Here is a 23609-nt window from a genome sequence, read left to right as displayed (position 1 = left end):
CTAACTCTCTCTCCCTGCTTCTGTCTCCATCCAGGGATTGCAAGGTCCGAGGGTGAGTGGGCTGTGCGTGAGGGCTGGCGGGTGGGGGACCGGGACTGGACAGGCACTGGATCGCTGGACCTCAGTCATCCAGTCTGTACCCATCCACGCCAGGGCCATCGTTGTCTCTGGGTCTTAGGTCTGCTCCTGGAGGCCCGGGGTGGGGGAAGACTAAAGGCGTTTGGCCAGGGCCTCACTGTTCCCCTCTTCCTCCAGGGTCCTCCCGGCCCCAGAGGGCGACCTGGCCCACCGGTAGGTAACGGCATGCTCAGTGCCCATTGGGCTCTGGGGCAGGAGGTGCGGTTCCTTTGAATGAGACCCAAGGGTTTGCCAGCTGGCACTTGTCTTGGCCCTGACCTTAGAGGACGCATGAGCTCCTCATGCTGCACAGGCTTTTAGGGGAATCTAGACCATCCCAGTGGGGCCAGGCCTGTGCAAGAGCAGACACCAGCTTCGTGGGTCTTCTGGCCCCGGCTAGCCCCTCTCGTCCCTTGCCAGCCCCCAGGACTCCGGCCCCAAGTCCCCAGCCAGTACTGACCCCGTCTCTTTTTCCACAGGGCCCTCCAGGGAGCCCTGTCCACTTTGTAAGTTGGAGAACGTTCCCCTTGGTTTACTTGGGTAAGGCCCGGGAGGAGCTAGTTTGGCAGCGACCCCTCTCTGGCCAGGGTGGCTAGCACCCTAAACTGGGACTGGGGATGCCTATGTCCTTTTGTCACTTGCTATTGGCCCCTAGACCCAGACGCTGCAGAAAGAGCCCTGGGCTGGAGGTGGGAAACCCAGACTTTAGTTGGTTTGTGGCCCTGACTGAACCCAGGAGGACACTCTGACTGCTGGGCTCCTGCGTCCTGTCGGCTCGCTTGTACAGATTGCTGACAGCTGAGGACTCCTCCATATCAGATTCCGAGTCCAGGAGGGAGCAGCCTGGGGCCCTGTGTTCCCTCCCTGGTGGGCACCGTGACCCTGTCTGAAAGCATGGCCCCCTCCCCAACCCCCTGCTGAGTCCTTCCTCGTGTTAACACTGAGCTGATCCGCCGTTAGCATCAGGCCCTGACAGTGTCGCAGGAAGTGGCCAAGGGGAAAGACTGAACGGGGAGGGAACCCTTGAGCCACGAGCCACTCAGAATCTCCCATCTGTCTTGTCTCAGCTTCTCTCGGGTCCTCCTGCCTCATTCACCAAATGGAGGGAGAGCCGGCCGCTCCCGGTACCCTCCCACTAACTGAGGAAGCCAGCCGATGGAAAGTGGGAGGTCTCAGAAAGCACTTTCCCTCTAAGAAATGGAAAATGAGAGGATTTTGAAATTTTTAATACTAACCGCATCGATTGTTGTAGGCTAGATACCATTAGAAGTAACTTAATATGTATTGACCCATTTATTCCCCTCAACAGTTCATTAGTGATATTATCATGCCCATTTCCAAGATGGGAGGACTGAGGCATAGAGGTTATACAACTTGCCCTAGATTATGTCATTAATACGTGGCAAGGCTGGGATTTAAACTTGTGAAGTACTACCTTCAGAGTCCCAGCTCTGAACCTCTTGCTGTTTCCATGGCAAGACTGCAGTGTGCTCTGGACAGCCTGGTGCGAGGGTTGGAGGTCCAAGTGTGTGTTAGACAATGACAGTGCAAGCCAAATGAGAAACCAGGTGCTGTAGGCATAGAGAGAGAGGGGTCTGTGCCTAGCCTGGGTGCACAGCATTAGGGCACGGCTACTGACATCTGGGACTAGATGATTCTTTGCAGGGAGTGACTGTCCTGTGCATTGTAGGATATTTAGCAGCATCCCTGGCTTCTACCCATTAGATGCCAGTAGCATCCCCCCTCCAGTTGCGGTAGCTAAAACTGTCTCAAGGTATTGTCAAATGTCCACTAGGGGGAACATTGCCCCTGGCTGAGAACCCCTGGAAAAGGGGTTAGCCAGATGGAACATTGGAGGGAGAAAGAGTATTCCAGGGAAGGGAGCAGCATGTGCTAAGGCCCTGTGGCTAGATAGAGCATTGGATTTAGGAACTTAGAATTATGGTAGTGTGTTATTCACAGAGTAGATGTGGGAGAAAGGAGCGAGAGAGACCAGAGACTACAGCACCCAGGCTGGGTCTTGTAACCATGCTGAGGAGTTTGGACTTAATCCTAAAGACAGTGGAAAATTATCAAAGTGCCTGGAGGGCCTGACCAGGCGGTGGCGCAGTGGATAGAGCGTCGGACTGGGATGCAGAGGACCCAGGTTCGAGACCCCGAGGTCGCCAGCTTGAGCGTGGGCTCATCTGGTTTGAGCAAAAAGCCTACCAGCTTGAACCCAAGGTCGCTGGCTCCAGCAAGGGGTTACTTGGTCTGCTGAAGGCCTGCGGTCAAGGCACATATGAGAAAGCAATCAATGAACAACTAAGGTGTTGCAACGCGCAATGAAAAACTGATGATTGATGCTTCTCATCTCTCTCCATTCCTGTCTGTCTGTCCCTGTCTATCCCTCTGACTCTCTCTGTCTCTGTAAAAAAAAAAAAAAAAAAAAAAAGTGCCTGGATGAAGGGCGTGGAAGGGCCCCCACCCTGACTGCTTTAAAGGGGAGGAAGAACAGAGTTCCACAGAGGGCGTGTGTCTTGGCCAGGATCTTGCTGGGGATGGTGGGGTGGGAGAGTGCGTGCTCAGACCCTGGGGCTCCTGCTTGGTGAGTCTGGGGGTCCAGGATGCACACCCTGTCTTCCCCCTGCCCAGCAGCAAGCTGACCTCGGGGCAGCTTTCCAGACGTGGATGGACACCAGTGGAGCACTGAGAGCAGAGGTACCACCTGGAGCCCCGCCCGAGTGGGATCCCTTCCTGGGGCAAGCGGAAGTACTGTGCCCACGTGTGCTCATGCCCCCCTCCACATGGCCTGCACCGAGCATGTTATGACCCTCGATGGCATCTTGCAACCACAGATGGGGGAGGGTTGTTGCTGAGGCTCAGAGGAGACGGCAACACCTCCAAGGTCACACAGCCAGCCCCTCCAAAGGCCTCCCAGAGTATCAGAGTTCTTGCTGGCCTGAGTCAGGAAGAGGTGCTTGCCTGGCCCAGTGCAAAGCAGCTTCCATGGTTCGGGACAACTCAACTCTAAGACTCCGGGCTGAGGAGGTCTCGGTGTCATCTAGTCAAACCCCCCTCAAGAGTGCCTTGTCTCCTTCCCGAGATGGGGAACTCACCCCCACCCGTCATCCCAGCTCAGAGGGCCGACACACATTTCCATTTGCTTCCTGGGTTCGATGCCAGGAGAGCTGGTGCCCAGCCTGCCCTTTCAGGCTCACAACCCACGGGAAAGGGCGGCATGGAGGAGCCGTTATCTTCCTTCCATGAGAGTAGGGGTCAGTGGAGAGACCTCCATCACCCCTTCCTAGCAGGATTTGGGGCCGTTCCCCAGTGTTCCGCACCGCTTGTCTGCCTTGCTCACAGAGGCCTGCCGTCCTGCCCCAGGGACCCAGCTCTAGGCCCCCACGGCAGCACCAACCTCCCCCTCCATCCCCGGACCCCAGTTTCTTTACCTAAGTAGAGCAGACCCAACCCCTGAGCCAAGCATGTCCCTAAGGCCTCAGAGATGTCCCCAAAGTGTCAAGGACTTGGGATTGTGGAGGCTCCAGGACCTCAAGGGGCCGATGGCACCCTCTCTCTTCACATCAGGTTTACAGCCACCCGGACCGACTGGTGCTGGACCAGGGAGGGGAGATCTTTAAAACCTTACACTACCTCAGCAACCTCATCCAGAGCATTAAGACGCCCCTGGGCACCAAAGAGAACCCTGCCCGGGTCTGCCGGGACCTCATGGACTGTGAGCAGAAGGTGGCAGATGGTAGGAGGGCCTGTCTGGAGAGAGGTTTTCCTGCCCCAGGGGTGGGGTGGGATGGGGCGGAGGGGCTCCAGGGGGAACTGGGCTCATCGAGGCCAAGTTTCTGTCCTCAGAGACATAGGCACATGGTCAGTCATTTATTCCCTCAACCAGCAGTCATTGAGCCCCTGAATGCCAGGCCTCGTGCTTCCTGGGGGTGGGGGGGACACAGTGGGAAACCGGGGAGTAGTTCCACCCTCCCAGAACCCACAGGTCGCCAGGCCGGGGCCCCCCCTTGTAGCGCAGCAACACGAGCTTCGGCAGGAAAAGCCCCGGAGGGCTGGACGAGGCTGGGGCGGGGAGTGGGCTCTGCACCTCGCCCCACTCTCTTCTCCCTGTGTGAGCACGTGCGGTCCGTGGAAGGACCACAGCTTTGGAGACAGACAAACCTGAGCTCCCTGTCAGCCCTGTGAGCTGGGCGAGCCACCGCAGCGCCCCGCGCCCTCCTCCCTCTGCTGCACGAGAAGGTGGTCTAGTGGCCCGTTGTCCTACTCCTTCAGCGGCAGGGCCTTTGGCGCCCTCAGAAGCCCAGTGGGGAGACCAGATGCCAGCAGCAGGGGTGGAAGCCCTGACTTCTGCCCCTCCCCGGCCAGCCCCTAGGAGAGTCACTGGCCTCGGCGTAGAACCCATTCCACTAGATCACCCCTAAATCCCTTGGGCCAGTGGCTCAGCCTCAGTTGTCCCTTGTGCAAAGTGAGCATTTCCCAGTGGCCACAGGTCAAATGCTCAGCCGTGTGCCACACGGGCGGCGGCGGCGGCTCTGCCGTATGTGAGCTCTACTCAGAGAGCTGTGGCTCACAGAATCCCTGTTCTCTCCCCTCCCCTTCCTGAGTTTACATCCAAATGGGGCTTTGGGGTCCTGAGGTGCGGGGCCCACCTGCAGAACCAACCACTGGGCCCCTTCCTGCGTTCATACACCAGCGCCCCATCGCTCCCTGCAGGTACCTACTGGGTCGATCCAAACCTCGGCTGCTCGTCCGACACCATTGAAGTCTCCTGCAACTTCACCCACGGTGGGCAGACGTGTCTCAAGCCCATCACGGCCTCCAAGGTGCCCACCTCCTCCCGTCCCCCGTGGGCGGGCTCTCTCTCTGCACCCTGACCCGGCCACACCCCATCCTGGTTTAGGTCTTGCTGCATGGCCTTGGAGAAGTCACCTCTCAGTTTTGAACCTCAGTTTCTTCATCTATAAATTGGGGAGGAATTGTTCTACCTCCAAACCGCTTTGATATGTGTGATGCTAATGGTCCCTTCTTCAAATAGGACGTTCTGCCTAATACCTAAAACGGCACAGTCGGCCAAGCTGTCCCGACTGCGAGGACCGTGAACCATCAGCACAACAGCAGTCAGGGGGCCGCTCCCTTGGGACACGCCGCCAGCCTGTGTGTGCAAATATTAAACGAATGGCTGCTGCCTGCTTACCAGGTGCCCATCTCTGGGCTGAGAATTTTAGGTGGCTCAGGGCATCTCAACAAGCAGCCAAGGCAGGCGGTGGCAGTGGGGCGGGACCACTCCCCCGCCCAGGGCCTCCAGCAGTGCCCTGTGGGTCTGCACTGACTGCTCGTGCATATGGGACAATTTGTGCTGCGCTGAGAAGAGCAGCTCCGGTTGCAGGGGAGGCAGGGACCCAGAGCACCTTGCATCCCTTCCCAGCAGCTCCTGGGAGCCTGTGCTGATTATCTCAGACCCAGAGCTTGAGACTGTCTAGGCGAGCCAGCTGGTCAACCAGTTGAGCCCCTTCCATGTGCCAGGTGCTAGTATTCGACACAAAACACAGCAGCCCCATCGCTGCCCCCACCTCCAGAGCTCACGGGCCAGTAGGTCCTTTTCCCTCTCACTCTGAGGATTGGGGGCCACATGGCAGACCCACCTGGCAGAGGGCTGAGGCTGGAGTTGGCACCTGGGTTGGCAGCGTGACTGCCCGTGTGAGTCGCCATCCCCATCGGGAGCAACAAACCACTGTTTTGTGCCGATCTTAATCCACCAATAACCATTGTTATGGTTGGACTGGCCCTCGTGGTTTTTATTATGTTTGCAGGATGCCCTTTGGCAATAAAACTATCAGGAAACTTAGGAAAAAATAAAGGTTGATTACTCACAGGACCGGAAATGACATAGCACACCTGGGGCCATACAGGGAGGTCCCAGGCGCCCGGGGACCTGTGGGCTCATGCTATTGGTGGATTTAAAACCTAACAGTGGGAAGGTGAGGCACAGGAAGGGAACGGACAAGTGGCCCAAAGGCTCAGTTGCTGAAAGCAACCAGAATCTCGAAAACAAAAGAGCCTCTGTGGGGGGAGGTGGTCTGGCCCTTTACCAGAGATGGCCGGCCACCTGTGAGGTGGATGGGCTCAAAGCTTAAGTCAGGTACTCGCTTTATAAAAGCAGAGAAACTCCAACCATCAGGGATCTCACTAGACCACTGAGGCCACAGACCCTGTCCTATGTGGTTGTCAGGTCTGGCATTTCTACCCATCCCATCCCCACAGGGATGTGGGGACTTACTTAGACAGGACAGGAAGAGTGCTTCTTGTTTCCTGTGCACTCGGAAAGCCTCTGACTCTTGGGCAAGATCCTCTGGCCTGGCCCTCTGGACCCCAGCTGGGCTCTAAAGACCCCGCCCCCCACACGGAGGGGGTGGGCGGATCCGATCGCGGCAGGACCCTCACGGCTCTGACCCTGGTGTCGGGCCGGCCTTGGTTCTTCCCGTTCCTTGTTGCTCCTTGGCTGTGGACCAGCTCACACAGGCCTCCCTGTCCCTGTCTTTCATATGGACACACGTCTGGGAACATGGGTGGGAAATGTTTCCGGGAAAGGGCTTATCCCTGATCCTCTGGGAGCTGGGGGCATCCACACCAGACCCAACCCCTCCGCTGTGCCTCCTCCACAGGTTGAGTTTGCCGTCAGCCGGGTCCAGATGAATTTTCTGCACCTGCTAAGCTCCGAGGTGACACAGCATATCACCATCCACTGCCTTAACATGACCGTGTGGCAGGAGGGCACCGGGAAGACCCCAGCCAAACAGGCTGTGCGCTTCCGCGCCTGGAACGGGCAGATCTTTGAAGCCGGGGGTCAGTTCAGGCCGGAAGTGTCGATGGATGGCTGCAAGGTAACCCACAGGCCCCTCGTGCGAGGACAAGTGGAAAAATGTGGTTTTATTTTAAAATTGTATTTTACACTAGAACGTATAGCATGATACAAATAGCTTTTACATTTGTGTAATAATTTTTTATGACAATTTTATAAAATTGCTTTTATTCACATTTCTCTCTTCTGAGGGAGGGTCTGGGCTGGTAAATTTTACAGGCGGGTAGATACGGCACTTATTTGCGAGGCTGCTTCTAGGAGGATTGTCCCAGTAGAGTCCAAGCTTTATGTCAATCAGGGGTCCCTGATTCGACTTCCCCGTGCAGTGGGCCACTCCTGCTTATCAGCAGGGCTGGCAGCCTCTTCAAGACTATTCTTGAGGCGGCTAGGAGGATGCTACTAATCAGTGCTGACACCAACTGCCACTGAAGGAAAAGCACGAGACCGACACATAAAGTTAGTTGCAAGAATCACACAGGCAATTTATTACTCACAAATCCTTTTGGCGTGCCTGGGTACAGCTGAAGGGGGCCCTGTCGGCGTGCTCCTCTGGGCTGTCTTTGGTCAGAGCTCAGAGCGGCCTGGAGACAGTCCATGTTCACGTTGGAGTCTGGGTGACTACCACAGCAGGGGGCCCCTCAGCTATAGTACCTTTTCTGGCCAACGCCTTCTAACAGCTGTCAATCTACAGCATTATCACCTCAAACCACCTTTTGGGAGCTCCTTGCAGGGAGCCCCTTTTATGTTAATCTACTGAAATGTCACATCAACCCACTTTTTAAGATGTTCCCAGGGAAGCTTCTTATTTACGTTAACTTACAGAGTTATGACATCAAGCTACTTATCTATGTGTAACTTCACACACTAACTGGGCCCTGCTCCAAAGTCAGTCTGTTTATCACAGCTGCACACACTACATTAATTCTTATCCAGACAGCATAACTTTATTTAATTTCCTTAATTAATTTTAATAATATATCTTAATTACTTTTATATATCTTCCATATTTTTTTATATTTCTATATATTTAATTACTATAACAAGGATGTACCTCTACCCTCTGCCTCCATTAGTTTCATTTCTTAACATTTTTTGGTTAAACAGGGTGGGTCGTTGGGGGAGAGAGAGACAGAAAGTTGTCAAGAAGAAGAAAAAAAAAAAAGAACAAAACCAGTTTCACAAGATTAAACAAAACTGGTAATATACAATGTTCGTGAGGGTGTGGGGCAACTAACATGCTTACACCAAGCTGTTTTGAAAACTGCCTCCCAGGCTTCAGAAATGTGCCTCTCCTTTGATCCAGCAAATCTACTAGAATCTGTTTTATGGAAATAATGAAGAATGTGCACAAAAGCTTAGTACAATGATAGTCATTACAGCATTACGCATAAAAAATACAGGGAGTAGGCCCTGGCCGGTTGGCTCAGTGGTAGAGCATCGGCCTGGAGTGCAGGAGTCCTGGGTTCGATTCCCGGCCAGGGCACACAGGAGATGCACTCATCCCCCTCTCCTTCCTCTCTGTCTCTCTCTTCCCCTCCCGCAGCCAAGGCTCCATTGGAGCAAAGATGGCCCGGGCGCTGAGGATGGCTCTATGGCCTCTGCCTCAGGCTCTAGAATGGCTCTGGATGCAACAGAGCGATGCCCCAGATGGGCAGAGCATCGCCCCCTGGTGGGCGTGCTGGGTGGATCCTGGTGGGCACATGCGGGAGTCTGTCTGACTGCCTCCCCGTTTCCAGCTTCCGAAAAATGCAAAAAAAAAAAATACAGGGAGTAGAAGCACCAGGTTAATGCTATGGTGACATACCATGTGGCCGTTAGAAAGTGTGAGGAGAGGCCTGACCTGTGGTGGCGCAGTGGATAAAGCGTCAGCTTGGAAATGCTGAGGTCACTGGTTCAAAACCCTGGGCTTGCCTGGTCAAGGCACATATGGGAGTTGATGCTTCCAGCTCCTCCCCCTTGTCTCTCTCTCCTCTCTGTCTCTCTCTCTCTCCCTCTCTCTCTCCTCTAAAATGAATAAATAAAATAAAATTAAAAAAAAAAAAGAAAGTGTGAGGAGAGGTGCCAGGGAAATGCCCATGACGCATGACAGTGACCGTGATGGATACATGTGTCCCCTTTTCCTTCTGCCCTCAGGTCCAGGATGGCCGCTGGCATCAGACGCTCTTCACCTTCAGGACCCAGGACCCCCAGCAGCTGCCCATCGTCAGTGTGGACAACCTCCCTCCTGCCTCATCAGGGAAGCGGTACCGCCTGGAAGTTGGACCTGCATGCTTCCTCTGACCTCTGACCTCCGGGTTCCTCTAGGCCTTGAGGTGGAGGGAAGAGGAGGAGGAGGAGGAGAAGGCGGCGGCACAGGGAGGGCACTTAGGGGCAGGTGGGCCCAGGCGGGGCAGCCCCCCTGCCGGAGGATCCTAGGGCAGGCCCCAGATGTTGTCGCCCAGGCCCAGTAGAAGCGGCTGGGGGGGCAGCAGGGAACAGGGTGATACCAGCCCAGCTCCAAGGACCAACCGACGAGCCAGCCGGAGCAAGCTGGCTCCGCAGCCCGCCTGAGCCCCACGGCCTGTCTCCCAGCTCTGCAGCACCCCGTTCCCCCGCAGCTTCCTGCCCAGGCAAGGGCCCCCCACGTTCTGGCCCGCTTGAGGGCAGGGGGCAGCTGGCCCCGGCCAGGGAGCTATGACGTGCAATATTAGAGAGGAGGCATGAAAAAAGGAGTAAAGGAAAGAAAGAACTATATCTATTTTATTTAAACAGACACAAAGAAGGTGCGTTACTATTTTTTTTTTTCACCTGGGGGAAGAGGTGAAGACAGACGGTGTGAGAAAGAGCAGCGGGGTGGGGAGCACAGGAGGCCAGGGGGGCGGAGGCCCTCGGGGCTGGGGGCCGCCACGTTTGCTACCTCCCACTGTGAAATCAATCGCTGGTGCTCACAATTGTCTCTTAGTGTACGTGATCTTTTTTTTTTTAAAAGAACAAAACCAAACCAAACTCTATTTAAGATTCTGAAGGTGCTACCATTTTTGCCACAGACTTTGAAGAAGTATTTCGATGTGGGCGAGCGTCCACATTTTCCTCTCTTCTCCAAATGAAAAGTTTGGGGAATTTTTTTAATTTTCCTAATGTCACCCTTGTGCTCATCAGGTTATCTGGTAAGGAGAGTGGGTAGGGGGGGGAAGGGGAAAAGAAAAAGGAAAAAAAAAAGCAAAGCAAAAAAACAAAACAAAACAAAAACAACACACACACACACACACCACCTACCAGAAACAGAAGTAGTAAGATTGACCTTTAACTTATGGACATTGAAATGTTTGTCCTCTTAAGGCAGGGGGAGGCCTGCAGGTGAAGGATCTTGACTTGGCCCTTCATGACCCCTGAGGGGAGTCTGGCTTGGAGGGGGCCATCTAGACTGGTGAGTCCTGGCAGAAGCCTCGACCTTGAAGAAACGAGTTACAGGAGCAGCAGTGGGTCATGGCTGACCTCGGAGATGGGACATAGGCACGGAACCACCTCACAAAGCCACAAACCATCATCCACTACGGCCCTCCCTTCCAGGAGCTTGTGCGCTGGAGATGCAGTCATCACGCTTGCTTTGGCATTGCCATCAAATTCTATGGACACACAGCGTCTTCCGCGCCAAGTGCAAATGCGGGCTGAGGAAAAAGAAGGACCATGGGAACCTCGGAGCTCAGTGCGCGAGGGATGTTCCGTGTCGCCTGAGTTGTCCTACCTATATCCCTGAACCCGTCAGCACCCAGGTTGGACTTTGAGGTTATTTGAACTATGAAATTATTTTTATAGAAGGCGAAATTTTATGTGAAAGTCTATTTGTCTTTTTCTTTTTCTTCCCCTGAAGTTGTGTCTCTTTGGGAATTGGATTTGACCTGCATTCTTTAATACCTCACTCTGGCCCCCCCTCCCCCCGACACGTGCCATACCCCTCGCCCTCTGGCCCCAGCCCAGAAGCGCCCACGGAAGGGCACTTTTGTAGCAGTTCGGGCCTCAGCCCGGCCCGCGGTACCCCCACGCTGTCAGTCTCCACCTGGCCTCTGTCTCGTTCTTGGGTTTCTCTGCTGTCCTCATTGATGTCTCTGTCCACATGTCAGTGTGTTAAAACCCCAGTGGGTCCCGTCTCTCCTTTTCCCTTCTGGATTTTAAATAAATATTTAAAACTGAGGCAATGGAATGACAGATCTGTGGCCGTGTGCTTCTTTGCAAAGCCCAGAGGGAGGCTTCTGGCGGGGCTGGAGGGTGGGGGAGGGGAGACGCTCAGGGGATGCCCTGCTTCTCCCGTAGGAGGGGGTGCAGAGTGAGACGTAACTGCACCTTAACGGGAGGTGGTGGCACTAAAATGAGGGCACCCAGGTTGTGTAGTGCCTCGGTTTCTTAGGGCTGCTGTAACTGTACCCCCAACCTGCCAGCTTAAGACAACCAGAATGCATCCTCTCCCAGTTCTAGGGGCTAGAAATTTGAAATAGACGTACTGGTCGGGCCACCATCCCTCTGACGCCCCTGGGGGAGGGCCCTGACCTCGGCCAGCTGCAGGTGGTCCCATGCCTTGCTTGGCTTGGCACCTCGATCCCCGCCTCCGTAGTCCCATGACATTCTCCCTGCATGTCTCTGTATTCACATAGTTTTATAAGGACAGCAGTCAATTTTGGGTAAGGACCTCGTCTTAACTTGATGACTTCTGCAATGACCCTATGTCCAAGGAAGGCCCACACTCCCAGGTAATGTGGTTAGGACTTCAACATAGCTTTTTGGGAGACCCGATTCACCCCGTAATATACAGGGAGGCGGTCTGCTGAGTTTTACATGGCAAGTCCTTTTTTTATTATTTTTAATGTGGTAAAAAATTACATGTAATGTAAAACTCACTGTTAATGATATTTTAGTACCTCCACAGTGTTGTGCAGCCATCACCACTGGTTAGTTACCGAACATTTTTGTCATCCCCCACCAAAAAGTCCCCTCTATTTCCCTGAAGCAGTCACTGCCCATTCCCCCTGCCCAAGCCCCCGGAAAACCACTAACCTGCTTTCTTCCTATGGCTTTGCTACCCTAACTGTTTCATATAAGTGTAATCATACAATCTATGATCTCTTGGGACTGACTGCGTTCATTTAGCATGTATCAATACATCATTCCTTTCCATGACTAATATCCCGTTATGCGGACAGAACACATTTTGTTTATCCATTCATCCATCGATGGACATTGGGTTGTTACCCCTCTTTTGATAATTGTTGATTATGCTTCAATATGAGCAATTCTTATCTGTGAGGTTTTTGAGAGAAGCCACAACACCCGCCTTGGAAGAAGTGAGAATCTGGGAGATAGAGGTAGCTAGATTTAGTGAATAAAATATAGGACACCCAGATACACTTGAGTTTCAGATTAACGATAAGTAGATTTTTAGCTTAAGTATGTCCCCTTCAATATTTGAGATAGCCTGACCAGGCGGTGGCGCAGTGGATAGAGCATCGGACTGGGATGCGGAAGGACCCAGGTTCGAGACCCTAGGGTTGCCAGCTTGAGCGCGGGCTCATCTGGCTTAAGCAAAAAGCTCACTAGCATGGACCCAAGGTCACTGGCTCGAGCAGGGGGTTACTCAGTCTGCTGAAGGCCCGCAGTCATGGCACATGTGAGAAAGCAATCAATGAACAACTACGGTGTCGCAACAAAAAACTGATGATTGATGCTTCTCATCTCTCTCTGTTCCTGTCTGTCTGTCCCTGTCTATCCTTCTATCTGACTCTCTCTCTGTTCCTGTAAAAAAAAAAAAAAAAATATTTGAGATATACTTAGATCTGCTGGACCTGGATCCCAAATCTCCTGACCCTTCTCAAGGACCTTGGATGAATCAGAACTTTTCTGTCCTCATCTAGGAGAAAGAAATCGCAAGTAGTTGAGTTCATACCTGGGATAATATGTTTTTTAAACTAGCTGTAGCCTGACCAGTGGTGGTGCAGTGGATAAAGCATTGACCTGGGATGCTGAGGACCCAGGTTTGAAACCCCAAGGTCACCGGCTTGAATGTGGATTTACCAGCTTGAGCGCAGGGTTGCTGGCTTGAGTGTGGGTCATTGACATGATACCATGGTCGCTGGCTTGACCCCAAGGTTTCTGACTTAAGCAAGAGGTCACTGGCTCGGCTGAAGTGCTCTGGTCATGGCACGTATGAGAAGCAATCAGTGAACAACTAAAGTGACACAACTATGAGTTGATGCTTCTCAGCTCTCTCCCTTCCTGTCTGTCTATCTCCCTCACTCTCTCCCTCTCATGCGTGTACTAAAATAAATGAATGAATGAATGAATGAATGAAAATATAAAAACTAACTAAGTTTCTAGGTCATCCGTTTACATACAGCTGGGTCTTCTTACCAGAGGCGGATTAAGGTCAGTTGAGGTCCTGGGTGCAGAAGAAAATATTGGGCCCCTTAAAAAAAAGATAGACAGGGAAAATAAAAATACATGTTAACCTTATTCTTAAATACATAAAAAATATTATGTACTATTAGTGTTAAAATTGCACATATGAAACCAAACTTGGTGTCATTAGAAAAAAGTGTAGAGTTGGGGTTTTGTGGGGCCCTTCAGAAGTCAGGGCCCAGGGCGCAAGCATGGTGCACCCGCCGTTAAATCCCCCTCTGCTTCTTACCCTCCCCACCCTGGTACCTACCCCGGCAGTGAGCACCCGGAGCTGCCGCCCTCTGTGCCTCCAGGAGCGCCATCCATGAAGTCCAGGATTCGTGGTCTGAAAGGGCTTAGTGACTCCCGCATCTCAGGGACACGTTGCCATTGCCAAGAGGGCAAGTGACCCTGGTGAAGTCGAGGCAAAACTGCGATTCAAACCGAAGACTGTTGATGGTGCTGTTCTGTGCATTAGACCGATAGTTCTCAGATGGGCAGAACCAGCTATGCCTGGAAGCTGGTGATAAATGTATATTTTCAGCCCCTTCCCAAATCTACTGAATCACAAACCCTGATGGGGCCGGCCATCCAGAAAACCTCCCTGGAGATCTGAATGCCTGGTCAAGTCCCAGACATCACAGCCCTGCCCTAGTTCCTAAATCTGGTGCTTTTGCAACATTGGAAGGAAAAACAAAAAACAGAAAGAAACTTAGAAATGAGGTAGGAATATTCTTTTCACTTCTTTAACAATCAGAAATGAAATCGAGACCGAATGGCCCATTCCTGGGGTCTGTCACTCTCAAAAGTTCGCCCAGCTGTTCCATCACGCCTCCCGTTGTGCAGAGGGAAAGCTCGGTCACTTTAATGTCTGTTTTCCCCGTAGAAAGCTCTGTGAGGGCAGGGCATGAACCTTGTTCTCAGCTGTAGCCAAAGAATACAGCCCATCGAAGGCGCTCAAACCTGTTAAACGATTGCTCCAAGGAGCTCTGGTCCTCGTTCGCCTCCCGCCCACGCATCAGAGACGCTGTCTCTGCACTGAGCCGCGCATGCGCACTAGGGTAACAGAGGCGGACCTGGCAGTGCACTGGGGGCTCTGAGTCTGGTGGAGGCAGATGGAGGAGTTGGAGCTTGTGTTGTTAAGGGTTAGGGGCCAGGTGTGAGGGAGTAAGGGGAGCAGAAAGGGTGCATAGCTGATGCAGGTTCAGCAGGGGAGGAGAGGCAGGTGGCGACACTGTATTCATTAATCAAGGCCTCCAAGAAACGGAACCACTAGGATGTGCCTGCGTGCATGCGTGTGCGTGTGTGTGTGTGTGTGTGTGTGTGTGTGTAAAGAAACTTATTATAAGGAATTGGCTCCCACGATTATGATGGCTGGCAAGTCCCAAGATCTGCTACATGTGTTGGCAAGCTGGAGACTCAAGAGAGCCACTGGTATAGTTCTAGTCCGGAGGCTGGCAGGCTCCAGACCCGGGAAGAACTGTTGTTTCCATTCATGTCCAAAGGCGAGAAAAGGCTGATGTCCATCTCAAGCAGTTAATGAACTATCTGGGTTCCCCATGGCTCAGGTAAGTTGATTATGACATAAAGGTAATCATCCGAGCTGAACTGAGAGAATGAATGGAGGTTAGCTGGAGGGGGAAGGGCATGAGGCGGGGGAGGGAACAGCATCTCCTGAGGCCTGGTAGTGAAGGTATCATTGCATATTAGGGGAGCAGGAAGTAGTTCAAGTGGTGCTAAGGGTGTAGGAAGGCCTGGGATGCCAGGCTGGGCCTGGGACGAGCCACAGGCTTGCTCAGGAGAGCACGGCTTGGGTTTGCCGGTTGGGTTAGGTTGCAATGGGGCGCTGGAGTGGAGCTTCCCAGGAGGCAGCCGCGGAGCAGGGAGGACAGGAAAGAAGTCTCAGCCACCATCAGGGCTCCAGACCTATCAGCAGCATCTGTGTGGCTTTGAAGATAAGGGAGAGCAAGAGAGTCAGGAAGAAGGGCCAGAGGGAAAAGAAGGAGACGCTACGCTAAAGCTGTGGCACGCAGCCCTCAGCTGGTCTGAATTCCACGAGGGCCTCCCGTGAGCTGGCCGGTTAATGCCAGCTCTTCCCAGCAGGGGCAGGTAGGACGTTGTCAGGAACAGAAGGCAGCTCTGCTCGGGTGGGCGGCACCTGCAGTTTCCAACCTCCTGTTGCACAACTAACGGTCAGGAGACAGCAAGGGTGAACTCCCCGACGTGGTCGACTCCAAGGGAAAGCCCAGGCCAGCCGTGTTTGCTCTATCCACAATGAATCAAGCTCTAGCCGGGGAAAGTCACATCCCACAGTGCCCTTCAGCCTGGTGCTGGGAAAGTAAGGCCGGGGCAGGCAGCAAGGGGAGGGGCTAGCAGGTGATTCTAGTTCAAGCTTCCTGAGTGGGACATGGCCTTGGATGGGTCATTCCCTATCTCTGGGCTTTCAGTCTCTCCCTTTGCAAAGCGGGGATGTTATGCCAGACCCTGCTTGCCAATCAGAGACAGAACTATTGTTTTGTAATTGTAGGGTGAGCCGTATGAAATAGAATGAACGATATCAGCTGCTTTTCTAACCTGTAAAACCCACAGTTTCATGTGGTTCAACCCAACGACAGCACCGTTCACCATCACAGCAGCTACATTTTTTGCGTACTGACTGTGAACTGGGGGCCGTGTGGGCGTGGCATGTTTTCGGTCCATTCATAACCCTCTGAAACACGTGTCTGTACCTTGGCTCTTCTGCTGAGGGAGCTGAAGTCCAAAGAGGTTACGTAAGATGCCCCAAACCACAAAACAGGGTTTGAACTTAAGCAAACCATCTTTCTGGCTATTTCCTCAGCCAAACACAAAGCTCCTAACTAGGACAGTTTGCTCTGTCAATACCTTCTTCGTGGCTGCTCAGGTGAAAGACCATGAATTAGTCACTGTACTCAGAGCCCAGCCCTGGCCTTGATGATGAAGTAGGTGATAAGGTGGCTTTCTCAGCAAATGAGTCCTTTCAAATGGGTGCATTTCCCAGCGATCTGAACTTCACTGTCTTCACTGTGTACCATAGCTCACTGCGCCATCTGTTTCCTCATCCAGCTCGGGGGGGGGGGGGGATATCCTATTTTCTTCTACTGTAGACAAATTTTTGCATTTTGATGTCTGTAGAAGTGAGATGTAACTTGTAGCCAATGAAGTAGATATGGAATGCAAGAATCCATCTTTCCTTCTCACTGCAGCTTGTCATTAAACTGATAGGGATGGTTATAAATAAAGGGCCCTTAGAAGCAAATTCATTTCATTTAACAAGCATTGAAGAAGAAAAAAATCGTACAAATGTGAACTGATTTAATCTCCCTAATAATCCAGTGAAATAGGTACTATTATTGTCCCCATTTTACAGGTAGGAAAATTGAGGCACAGAGAAGTGAAGTAACTTGCCCAAGGTCACACAGCTAGCAAGTGACACAGCTGCAAACACCACCACCACTCTACACTGCCGCGATGGCTTTTCCGTCTCTTTCTTTCCTGTCAACCTTTTCTGGACATTGTGCCCGGGTCAGTGAAGGGGCAGGCAAGGTAGGGCTGCCCAGACCCTCAGTCCACAGAGGTACGAATGCATCCTTGAAACTTAAGAAGGTGGAGAAAATCGTACTTTCAGGATGAGTGCTGGGTGCATTTTGGGAGGAGAGTGAGACCCCTAAGGGGCAGCCTGATGACAGTGAAGATGGTGAGGACCCTCACTCCTTCGGGGAGAGGCACTCCATTTATTCACTGGAAGGGAGAAATTTTATTTCTCTTTGCTAACAATGTTCTGGCCAATCACATAGGCAGTGATCCGCCTCTGCAGATGTCAGCTGGGTGTCCTACCATCCGATTCAGTCCTGAAACTCACCTGAGTTGGCATCAGGTCCTGCAGGTTGAGGGCTTAGTCCCCCAAGACTGTCTCCATGCAGAAGGCCAATCACAAGTCCAGGTTGTCACCTGTGCCTCTGACTGAACCTGTCTTCGAGCTTGGCAACTGGCAAGAACAGCTCACAGACCTCAGGAAAAACAGCTTACTACCTAGGCGGCCAGTTTTATTATAAAAGGCTGTAACTCAGGAACAGTCCAAGAGGCGAGGTGGCTAGAGCAGCATCTGTGGAAGGGGCACTGTAGCAATCAATCTAGGGTGGTGGCTCCCTTTCTGGAGCTGGTCCTTTCTCTTAAATAATCTGCTGATTGGCATAGCTTGGGGGGGCTTATCCTGAACCTTGCAGAATAGACAACATATGCTTTATCAAGTCTGGCTTGTTTTGCTCAGCAGAATGTTTCTGAAATTCATGCATCTTGTTACCTGTACCATTCGTTTATTTCTTTTCATTGTTAACTAAAATGCTACATTAAAAAAAAAAATGAAATGCCTCACGAATGTGCAAATGTGCATGTCATCTTTGCTCAGGGGCCACACTAACCTTCTCTGTGTCAGGCTGTTAGTGCGTGTGCTGCCAACGTGGGTCCTGCAATCTGTCCATTTCCCTGCTGACAATCGAATTGTTTCTAGTTTTCTTGGCTATTTTATTTTATTTTATTTTTTTTTTTTTTTCATTTTTCTGAAGCTGGAAACAGGGAGAGACAGTCAGACAGACTCCCGCATGCGCCCGACCGGGATCCACCCGGCACGCCCACCAGGGGCTACGCTCTGCCCACCAGGGGGCGATGCTCTGCCCATCCTGGGCGTCGCCATGTTGCGACCAGAGCCACTCTAGCGCCTGAGGCAGAGGCCACAGAGCCATCCCCAGCGCCCGGGCCATCTTTGCTCCAATGGAGCCTTGGCTGCAGGAGGGGAAGAGAGAGACAGAGAGGAAAGCGCGGCGGAGGGGTGGAGAAGCAAATGGGCGCTTCTCCTGTGTGCCCTGGTCAGGAATCGAACCCAGGTCCTCCGCACACTAGGCCGACGCTCTACCGCTGAGCCAACCGGCCAGGGCCCTTCTTGGCTATTTTAGACCGTTAGTAGTACAAATGTTCATGTACATCCTCATGCCTCCTGACCGTCCAGAGTACGATCGATTTATTTTTAAAATGTATAAGGCAGCCCTGGCCGGTTGGCTCAGCGGTAGAGCGTCGGCCTAGCGTGCAGAGGACCAGGGTTCGATTCCCGGCCAGGGCACACAGGAGAAGCGCCCATTTGTTTCTCCACCCCTCTGCCGCACCTTCCTCTCTGTCTCTCTCTTCCCCTCCCGCAGCCAAGGCTCCATTGGAGCAAATATGGCCCGGGCGCTGGGGATGGCTCTGTGGCCTCCGCCCCAGGCACTAGAGTGGCTCTGGTCGCAACATGGCGACGCCCAGGATGGGCAGAGCATCGCCCCCTGGTGGGCAGAGCGTCGCCCCATGGTGGGCGTGCCGGGTGGATCCCGGTCGGGCGCATGCGGGAGTCTGTCTGACTGTCTCTCCCTGTTTCCAGCTTCAGAAATATAAAAAAAATAAAAAATAAAATAAAATAAAATAAAATGTATAAGGCAATATTTAAAAAAGGCAAATGTATGTTCTTGTTTCCATAAATTGGTTATCAAACAAACATGAATTTAAGTTAATAAAACTGTAACTGGAACTAATTTCATTTTTTGAAAAAAAAACCACAAACCTCACTCTCAGGGGTCTGAGCATGAAAAACAGCTCACTACTCAAAGGGTTAAGGAACCCTAAAGGCTTCCATATGACATATGCTTTCGTTTCTCTGGAATGCTGTGGTAATTTTAGAAAGCAATTCGGTCACTTCCTGACACCCATCATCAGAGGAAATAGCACCGCATAAATTGCTATAGGCAATTATATCTCAATGAAGCTGGGAAAAAAATACAATGAAATGCCAGCGATATAAAGAAAGGACATGATTAAGTAAATTATAATCTAGGACCTTGAGTGTAAATTTATGTAAGCTTTCAAATTACAACCACAGGCTATACTGTAGCATGAAAAATTATTCAAAATATATCAAATGAATGAGAATACAAAATTGCAAGCATGCCATAAGAATACTTTCTGTAAGTATTTATTTGTATGGATAAAGAGTTGACCCTGGCCTGACCTGTGGTGGCGCAGTGGATAAAGTGTCAACCTGGAAACACTGAGGTTGCCGGTTCGAAACCCTGAGCTAGCCTGGTCAAGGCGCATATGGGAGTTGATGCTTCCTGCTCCTCCCCCCTTCTCTCTCTCTCTCTCTCTCTCCTCTCTATAATGAATAAATAAAATCTAAAAAAAAAAATTAAAAAAAAAGAGTTGACCCTGTCATGGAGAAATGCACATGGTCATAGAGTTAGTAATTCCACAGTATCTCTTGTGTGCCCACTAAGTGCTGGTCACTGTCCTAGGACTGGTGGGGGGGGGCGGGGCATGTTAGTGAAAAGAGAAGCAAGCTCCCTGGTTTTTTTTATTTATTTTTCAAGCTCCCTGTTTAAATAGCAGAGGGTAAAGGCAACACAGAAATAATTTCCTGCTTTAGATGTTGGGAGATTGTTCAAATAATACATTTACTGAAAACAGACACTCAACCTGAACGCCCCGACCTTTTGGTTTGGCAATGCCTCGCTTCCAGGACTGGGCTGGGGCCCCTTCTGGACTTCTAGCCCTTTCCTAGTTGTTACCACACTCAATTGGATCTGAAGCCGCGTTCGTCCTGCCCCCACTCCTCCGCCCTTCCCCCACCCCATCGCCCCCTGCGCCCCAGCTAGCTCCGAAACACTCTCGGTTGCCTCCAGCATTTGATTTCTGATGAGGTCCCTCTCAAGTCTTGGCGCTCAGTGGGACAGGAACTGGATAAAGGGGGGAAGGTTCTGTGCATGACATTTACCAAGAGCTCACCGGATTGTGTCACACCAGGTCCCCAGGGCTCCGCCCACAGCTCACTATAAAGGTTGCTGCACCATTCACAGCCAGTACCACCTGACTACGTGCATCTCTGTCTCGGCATGGCGCTGGCCTGGGCCCTCGCCGTCTTGAGCCTTCTCTCTCTGTCGGACGCCCAGAGCCTGACGTGTACCAATATCACGGAGACCATCACCAATGCCACCCTGGATCAGGTGGGTGCCTGCCTGGGCCCCTGAGCATCGTGGGCAGCCATCTTCTCCTTTCCCCTCTCCCCTGCTCGTTTGTGTCAACCCTTTCTCTTGATTCGGCCCTTTTCTCTCCCGGGTCCTGGGGTAAAAATTTGGCCAGCCTCCAGAGGCATTCCTTTGCCTCCAAACTCAGAAGCCTCATTGCAAAGTCCCTCAGCGGGGACAATATTGCACTGGGCAAGGAGGGACCTCCAGGGTGGGCTGATGCCCGACTCTCAGAGTGAGCTCCTGCACGCCCCACTCCTTCCTGGGGCCCTCAGCCTCTTCTTTGCAAAATGGGGAGATCTGCCCGAGTCTCCTCCCAGCTGACTATCAAGGATACGGCTCCCAGCCTCCATCACCTGCTCCTGGCTTCTCCCCAGCTCCAGGGCAAGTGGTTTTATATCGCCGCGGCTTACCGCAACCCCGAGTACAGGAAGATGGCTAGCGACATCCACGCAGCCTTCTTTTACTTTGACACCAACTACACGGAGAACATGTTACCGTTCAGAGAGTACACGACTGTGTAAGACCCCCACGTGCCCTCGGCCCCAGCTCTGACTTCCACTCCCTCTCACCCATGCATTGGGGGGGGGGGCCTGATTCTAATCACCACGTGACCCCTCAATGACCGTGACTGTCCACTTCTCATTGACCGTCATCCTGTTTCTCCCCCCTTTGGTGTGGCTTCAGCGGGGAGCGGTGCAACTATACTTCCGAGTCCCTGGGGCTCCATCGGGAAAATGGAACCTTGTCCAGATACGGTGAGCCCTTGGGGGAGGGCTGCCGTGGGGGATGAGGAGATGTGGAGTGGACCCGCCCCGAGGAGGGGACCTGGGGGCGTTGGGCATAGAGAGCACCGGAGCGGCCCACTTCTTATATTTCCGCGGGCCCAGCGCCTGCACACTGAAATAATCAGTAATGACTGCCAGCATTTTTGAGCTCTTACTATGTGCCAGGTACTCACTGTGTGAAATGCTTTACAGAAATTAACCCACTAAATACTCATAAACGACCCAAGGAGGACTTTCCCGAGGACTTTGGAGTGATCAGACAAAGACATGGAGAAACAGATGTCAGCTAGTTTCTCTGAGGTCACGCAGCTTGTAATTAGAACTCGGATTCAACCCCCAGGTCGGCTCCAGTGCTGCCTCTTGCTCTTTACCCTCTGGGTGCTAAGGGCGGCAGCCTGTTGGTTGGGCAGGCAGTGGCTCTGCCCATGTCCCCACCATCCCCGCAGAGAGGGCACATAGTAGGAACCCACAAATGCCAATGGAATTGAACCAACACCACCGAGGAGCCCCAGGCTCCCCTCTGAACCTCATTTTCCGCACCTGTAAAATGGGGACAAAAGGCCTGACAACCACAGCTCACACTGATTTCACACACGCAAGTGTTCAGCCCAGGGCCCAACGCACAGGAGGAGCTGGGGACACAGGGCCGCAGTGAACGCCTGGCCCTCACCCACGGGCTCTGTGGCCCCAGGCGCACCAGGTTTCCCCGCCTGTGAGGAGGGAACCATTGCGCTGTTCCCACAGTCTCACTCAGAGGCTCTCTTCCAGAGAACGGCAGAGAGCATTTTGGCTTCCTGATGTTACCCAAGGACCCGAAGACCTTCATGCTTGCTGCTTTTCCGGGAGACAAGCAGAACATGGGGCTGTCCTTCTTTGGTAAGCACCCCCCCAAACTCTCTCACCCCCCCCTGGGACTACCTGCTCCTGGGGTCAGGCCTCCAGACCCCTAGCCCTCTCTGGCCTCCTAGCAGGCCCCCCAAAATCCTCACCAGTTCCCTTGCTCCCTCCTGCAGCTGACAAGCCAGAGGTGACCCAGGAGCAGATGGAACAGTTCTATGAAGACCTCAGGTGCATGGGCATGGACAAGTCGGACGTCATGTACACCGATGAGAAAAAGGTGAGTGCAAGGAGAAGTGGGTGGGGCCCACCTGAGGGTGCTCCTGCCTTGGGCAGCCTCCGAGGCCCAGAGAGGGAAAGCTGGCAGCCAGGGCTGCACAGCAAGGCAGGAGATTGTGCTTTTACGTGCCCGCCTCACTGCAGGTGAGGTTCACAGAGGCCCGTGGGGGGTGGACGACAGCCCAGGAGGGAGGACCCATGGAGCAGGTGGGGAGGACTGGGAAGGCTAGCGGGAGGGGAACAGCATAACCAAGGTGTCGTGGGGGGACTTGGGGAAGACACACACATGGGGAATTCTTAGTCACAGCTGCCTGCCACACCCAGGTCCCTCAGATGGCACGATGGGGAGCAGGTGTCATGGTTCCCATTGTCACCCAAATGGCATCCAGTCCAGGACCACCACCCTGGTTTTTGCTTTATCAGAGAATGATCTGTGTCACAATTTCAACACTCTCCAAACCTGCGTTAAGTGAAAGGCTTTACTTGGTCTTGTCCTCTGCAACCATATTGAAAGCCACAAAGCTGATGAGCTGGTTACACTGTTTTGGATATACACGACATATTTTCATGATTATTTAAATAAAAATGCCCCCATCTGCTTGCTATCTGAGGTCCTCCCGTGACCACCAGGACCAGGGGCACAGATCATTTTCCATGCCCCCCAAACTCCTGGGAACCCCAGAAAAAGGCCTGTAACATAGGGGTTGAAGTCGGTTCCCTAGCCTGCAGTCCGACATGCCCATCTACTGGCCGGGCGACCTTGGATGTGGCCACTAGGAGCCTTTGTCACATCAGCTACAGAACAGTGGTGAGAAATCCAGATCAACACAAGGGCTGAACAGGTCGTAAGATCTCTGTGAACTCCAGTTGCTCTTAAGGGCTTCAGCCCCCACGTTAGAGGTAAAAAGCTGAGGCTCAGAGAGGGAAATGCCTTGCCCAAGGCCACCCAGCTTGACGTGGCAGAGACCACAGTCCAGAGTGCACCCCACCCTCCCCCAGGAGCCTCCTGCCTTCCCCATCATTGTGCTCGTCTCCCACTGCTTGTAGGACCGCTGTCAGCTGCTGGAGAAACAACACAACGAGGAAAGGAAGAAGGAAAGCGAGGCGTCCAAGCCGGACACAGCATCAGATTAGGACCTCGGGACCTTAGGGGGCCTATCCTGAGCCCCCCACCCACCTCCCTTTGAACCTCGGTTCTTTCCCTCAGTTACACCAATAAAGCTTCTGTGGCTGTCACTTACTCACTCACTCATTCAT

At 52.7% G+C, this 23609-nt stretch overlaps 2 protein-coding genes across 7 annotated transcripts in view; both read left to right on the top strand.

Moving 5' to 3' along the window:
- Positions 1–11159, top strand: part of COL27A1 (collagen type XXVII alpha 1 chain) — a 137211-nt gene extending 126052 nt beyond the window's left edge. For 3 of the 6 annotated variants that reach the window (XM_066256419.1, XM_066256422.1, XM_066256417.1), the window contains 8 exons: positions 35–52; positions 256–291; positions 597–623; positions 2752–2817; positions 3688–3856; positions 4834–4943; positions 6783–7001; positions 9113–11159. In XM_066256419.1, coding sequence (XP_066112516.1) covers positions 35–52; positions 256–291; positions 597–623; positions 2752–2817; positions 3688–3856; positions 4834–4943; positions 6783–7001; positions 9113–9259 — 792 coding nt within the window. In that variant the 3' untranslated portion in view covers positions 9260–11159. Of the gene's footprint in view, positions 1–34; positions 53–255; positions 292–596; positions 624–2751; positions 2818–3687; positions 3857–4833; positions 4944–6782; positions 7002–9112 lie in introns of those variants that run through there. The other 3 variants (XM_066256420.1, XM_066256421.1, XM_066256423.1) reach the window with 3 other exon arrangements.
- Positions 11160–20266: 9107 nt separating this feature from the next.
- LOC136324084 (alpha-1-acid glycoprotein-like) lies at positions 20267–23592 on the top strand. Its single transcript, XM_066256416.1, has 6 exons — positions 20267–20427; positions 20826–20968; positions 21136–21206; positions 22005–22112; positions 22250–22353; positions 23400–23592. The coding sequence occupies exons 1-6, from the start codon at positions 20317–20319 to the stop codon at positions 23484–23486; spliced, it is 624 nt and encodes a 207-aa protein (XP_066112513.1). The 5' UTR covers positions 20267–20316; the 3' UTR covers positions 23487–23592.
- The last annotated feature ends 17 nt before the right edge of the window (positions 23593–23609 follow it).

This window comes from Saccopteryx bilineata, chromosome 2 (assembly GCF_036850765.1).
Source record: "Saccopteryx bilineata isolate mSacBil1 chromosome 2, mSacBil1_pri_phased_curated, whole genome shotgun sequence".
In the NCBI taxonomy this organism is placed as follows: domain Eukaryota; kingdom Metazoa; phylum Chordata; class Mammalia; order Chiroptera; family Emballonuridae; genus Saccopteryx; species Saccopteryx bilineata.
Note: the sequence above shows the minus strand (reverse complement) of the source record. Positions and strands in the feature narration are given on the sequence as shown.

Excerpts from the sequence above, each read along its gene's own strand:
- LOC136324084 (XM_066256416.1), top strand. The coding sequence starts at position 20,317 with ATGGCGCTGGCCTGGGCCCTCGCCGTCTTGAGCCTTCTCTCTCTGTCG. Across the intron at positions 20,428-20,825 it reads CCAATGCCACCCTGGATCAG|CTCCAGGGCAAGTGGTTTTA; the intron begins GTGGGTGCCTGC and ends GCTTCTCCCCAG. Across the intron at positions 22,354-23,399 it reads TGTACACCGATGAGAAAAAG|GACCGCTGTCAGCTGCTGGA; the intron begins GTGAGTGCAAGG and ends CACTGCTTGTAG.